The sequence below is a fragment of the Acipenser ruthenus genome, chromosome 39, assembly GCF_902713425.1.
Source record: "Acipenser ruthenus chromosome 39, fAciRut3.2 maternal haplotype, whole genome shotgun sequence".
Classification (NCBI taxonomy): domain Eukaryota; kingdom Metazoa; phylum Chordata; class Actinopteri; order Acipenseriformes; family Acipenseridae; genus Acipenser; species Acipenser ruthenus.
Window position 1 is genome coordinate 7392414 of NC_081227.1, and position 4415 is coordinate 7396828.

Genomic DNA, 4415 nt, shown 5'->3' on the forward strand with positions numbered 1-4415 from the left:
GTGAGAGGGTGTGTTTGTGCTGCAATCTCTCTCTCCTGTGCAGTGAGAGGGTGTGTTTGTACTGCAGTCTCTCTCTCCTGTGCAGTGAGAGGGTGTGTTTGTGCTGCAGTCTCTCTCTCTCCCGTGCAGTGAGAGGGTGTGTTTGAGCTGCAGTCTCTCTCTCTCCTGTGCAGTGAGAGGGTGTGTTTGTGCTGCAGTCTCTCTCTCCCGTGCAGTGAGAGGGTGTGTTTGTACTGCAGTCTCTCTCTCCCATGCAGTGAGAGGTTGTGTTTGTGCTGCAGTCTCTCCTGTGCAGTGAGAGGGTGTGTTTGTGCTGCAGTCTCTCTCTCTCCCGTGCAGTGAGAGGGTGTGTTTGTACTGCAGTCTCTCTCTCCTGTGCAGTGAGAGGGTGTGTTTGTACTGCAGTCTCTCTCTCCTGTGCAGTGAGAGGGTGTGTTTGTACTGCAGTCTCTCTCTCTCCTGTGCAGTGAGAGGTTGTGTTTGTGCTGCAGTCTCTCTCTCCTGTGCAGTGAGAGGGTGTGTTTGTACTGCAGTCTCTCTCTCCCGTGCAGTGAGAGGGTGTGTTTGTGCTGCAGTCTCTCTCTCCCGTGCAGTGAGAGGGTGTGTTTGTACTGCAGTCTCTTGTTTTTTGGTGCCCCCCTAACCCTAACCCTAACCTCTCTTCCTCTCCTGACAGTCATCATGTTTTCTCACTATTTCACGCTTTTTTTGATGCAATTTATTTTGGACATTAAACATACAAAGCCTGTTCTGCCACCACTGCCATAACCAGTGACATTCATGCGCTGAATGTAAATGTCCATATATGTGCACACAGAGCTCTGATGAGTAAGACAGTGAGCTCATGATGTGTAGCCTGTTTCATCTCAGCTGCATCATCACCACCAAGCCTGAGCTCAGAGCGATGACATCATCAGCGGGGGAGGAGAGCAGACGGAGGGGAGGGGAGTGTGAGATGGGTGGTGTAGACTCTGAAACGCATTAAGTTACTTTGCTGAAACACAGACCTATATAGGGATGTGTTGTGCTTTTAAGATGCCCAGTGTCAGGTCAGCTACTACAAGAAGAGAAGAGTTTTGATACGCTGTAGGAGCTGCTCAGGACCTGACGACCCCCGGACATTTGATTTACCATGAGTGTGTGTCTGTGAGAAAACACAACAATGAACCCTCGACAAGCACTGCACATCCACAAGAGAAGAGAGGAGAATGTATTGTATAGTTTTGCTGTTGAGAATTGATTTATTTTGGATGATGTGTCCACCTTGTTTATGTTCTGAGAAGGGAGAGTGCAGGGGGGGGGTCTTAGCACTGGAACACACACACCAAGAAGCAGCGTTTCAGTGTGAATCTGAGACCAGCTCACACTGCAGAGAGAAACACACACACACACGCACGCACGCACGCCCGCACGCACTCACGCACGCACTCACGCACACACACACTCTCTCTCTCTCTCTCACTCACACAAACACATACACACACAGACACTCTCTCTCTCTCACACACACACAAAGACACTCCCTCTCTCTCTTTCTCTCCCTCTCTCCCTTTCTCTCTCTCTCACACACACACACACACACACACACACAGAGGGTGTAACAGCCAGCTCTTTAATTGAGTTGAGTCCATATAGATTACATTATCAACACTGTGACAGAATCAACACTGCAGAGTGTAGACGCCTTGAAGCACAAACAACATCGCCCTGCAGTCTGCCAGCTAAACACAATGAACCCAGGCGCAGAGGGCAGGGGGCGTACGCAGTACTAGCCAGAACATACAAGGACTTCCCCAGGTTGGGTGGCGTGTAGGGAGGGGAGGGGTGCAGTCCTGGGTCAGGGGTAGAGAAGGGACAGTGAGAAGGAGTTCCCCAGGTAGATGTCTAATTATTCGGAGGGGTGAGTTGGAGCACTGAGAGGGGAGGAGTGCAGCCCGAGGTCACGGCTACCCAGTGCTGGGGTAGATCAGGTACCCTGAGAAGGAGTTCTGCAGGTAGATGTCTCCGCACAGCTGCCTCCCGGACAGCAGCCTCACGTACACCTGGTCCCCGGCGCTGAGGGGCAGCAGCACGGTCTGGGAGCCGCTGTCCTCGTAGTCCTCGCGGTTATCCTCCCACACCGACGCCACGATGTCATCGTTGTGCATCAGACTGACCTGGTGATACATCCGCCGGCCCACACCCCCCTCGTTAGAGAAAGCAGTGAAGGAGAACGAGTAGAGGCCAGCTCGGGGGGCAGTGAATGCACCTGAGAGGAGAGAGGAGAGGAGGAGGAGGAGAGGGGAGAGAGAGAGGGGAGAGGGGAGAGGGGAGAGGAGAGAGGAGAGGAGAGGAGAGAGGAGGAGGAGAGAGGAGAAGAGAGAGGAGAGAGGAGAGAGGAGAGAGAGGGAGAGGGGAGAGGGGAGAGGAGAGAGGGGAAGAGAGAGGGGAGAGGAGAGGAGAGAGGAGAGAGGGGAGAGAGGAGAGAGGAGAGAGGGGAGGGGAGAGGAGAGGAGAGGAGAGAGGAGGAGAGGGGAGGAGAGGAGGGAGAGGTGAGGAGGAGAGAGAGGGGAGAGGGGAGAGAGGAGGAGAGGGGAGAGGAGAGGAGAGGAGGAGAGAGGAGAAGAGAGAGGGGAGAGGGGAGAGAGAGAGGGGAGAGGGGAGAGGAGAGGAGGAGAGAGGAGAAGAGAGAGGGGAGGAGGAGAGAGGAGAGAGAGGAGAGAGGGGAGAGGAGAGAGGGGAGAGGAGAGGAGAGAGAGAGGGGAGAGAGGAGAGGAGAGAGGGGAGAGGAGAGGAGAGAGGAGAGAGGGGAGAGGAGAGGAGAGAGAGAGGGGAGGGGAGGGGAGAGGGGAGAGGAGAAGAGAGGGGAGAGAGGAGAGGAGAGAGGGGAGAGGAGAGGAGAGAGGAGAGAGGAGAGGGGAGAGGAGAGGAGAGGAGAGAGGGGAGAGGAGAGGAGGGAGAGGGGAGGAGGAGAGAGGGGAGAGGGGAGAGAGAGAGGGGAGAGGGGAGAGAGGAGGAGAGAGAGGAGAAGAGAGAGGGGAGGAGGAGAGAGGAGAGAGGAGAGAGGGGAGGAGAAGAGAGGGGAGAGGGGAGAGAGGAGGAGAGAGAGAGGGGAGAGGAGAAGAGAGGGGAGGAGGAGAGAGGAGAAGAGAGAGGGGAGAGGGGAGAGGAGAGAGGGGAGAGGAGAGGAGAGAGAGAGGGGAGGAGGAGAGAGGAGAGAGGAGAAGAGAGAGGGGAGAGGAGAGAGGGGAGAGGAGAGGAGAGGGGAGGAGGAGAGAGGAGAAGAGAGAGGGGAGGAGGAGAGAGGAGAAGAGAGAGGGGAGAGGGGAGAGGAGAGAGGGGAGAGGGGAGAGGAGAGAGGGGAGGAGAAGAGAGGGGAGAGGGGAGAGAGGAGGAGAGAGAGAGGGGAGGAGAAGAGAGGGGAGGAGGAGAGAGGAGAAGAGAGAGGGGAGAGGGGAGAGGAGAGAGGGGAGAGGAGAGGAGAGAGAGAGGGGAGGAGGAGAGAGGAGAGAGGAGAAGAGAGAGGGGAGAGGAGAGAGGGGAGAGGAGAGGAGAGGGGAGGAGGAGAGAGGAGAAGAGAGAGGGGAGGAGGAGAGAGGAGAAGAGAGAGGGGAGAGGGGAGAGAGAGAGGGGAGAGGGGAGAGGAGAGAGGGGAGGAGAAGGGAGAGGAGAGAGGGGAGAGGAGAAAGGAGAGGGGAGAGGGGAGAGGAGAGGAGAGGAGGGAGAGGTGAGGAGGAGAGAGGAGAAGAGAGAGGGGAGGAGGAGAGAGGAGAGAGGGGAGAGGAGAGGAGAGAGAGAGGGGAGAGGGGAGAGAGGAGGAGAGAGAGGGGAGAGGGAGAGAGGAGGAGAGGGGAGAGGAGAGAGGAGGAGAGAGGGGAGGAGGAGAGAGGAGAAGAGAGAGGGGAGAGAGGAGAGAGAGGAGGAGAGGGGAGAGAGGAGAGGGAGAGGAGAGAGAGAGGAGAGGGGAGAGAGGAGGAGAGGGGAGAGGAGAGGAGGGAGAGGTGAGGAGGAGAGAGAGGAGAGGGAGAGAGGGAGAGAGGAGGAGAGAGGAGAGAGAGAGGAGGAGAGAGGGGGAGAGGAGGGAGAGGGGAGAGGGAGAGGAGAGAGGGGAGAGGAGAGGAGAGAGGAGAGGGGAGAGGGGAGAGAGGGGAGAGAGGAGAGGAGAGAGGGGAGGAGAGAGGAGAGGAGAGAGGGGAGAGGAGAGAGGAGAGGGAGAGGGGGAGGGGAGAGAGGAGGGAGAGGAGAGGAGAGAGGGAGAGAGGAGAGAGAGAGGAGAGAGGGGAGAGAGGAGAGAGGGGAGAGGGAGAGGTGAGAGAGGAGAGGAGAGAGGGGAGGAGAGGGAGAGGAGGAGAGGGGAGAGAGAGATGGAGAGGGAGAGGGAGAGAGGAGAGGAGAGAGGAGAGAGGGGAGAGAGAGGAGAGAGGGAGAGAGGGAGA

The 4415-nt window shown here is 57.2% G+C and overlaps 1 protein-coding gene across 1 annotated transcript in view; it reads right to left on the minus strand.

The window, feature by feature from the left end:
• Window positions 1-1330: 1330 nt before the first annotated feature.
• Window positions 1331-4415, minus strand: part of LOC117397466 (cerebellin-3) — a 10678-nt gene continuing 7593 nt past the window's right edge. The window contains exon 5 of the mRNA XM_059009883.1: window positions 1331-2248. Coding sequence (XP_058865866.1) covers window positions 1947-2248 — 302 coding nt within the window. The 3' untranslated portion in view covers window positions 1331-1946. The remainder of the gene's footprint in view (window positions 2249-4415) is intronic.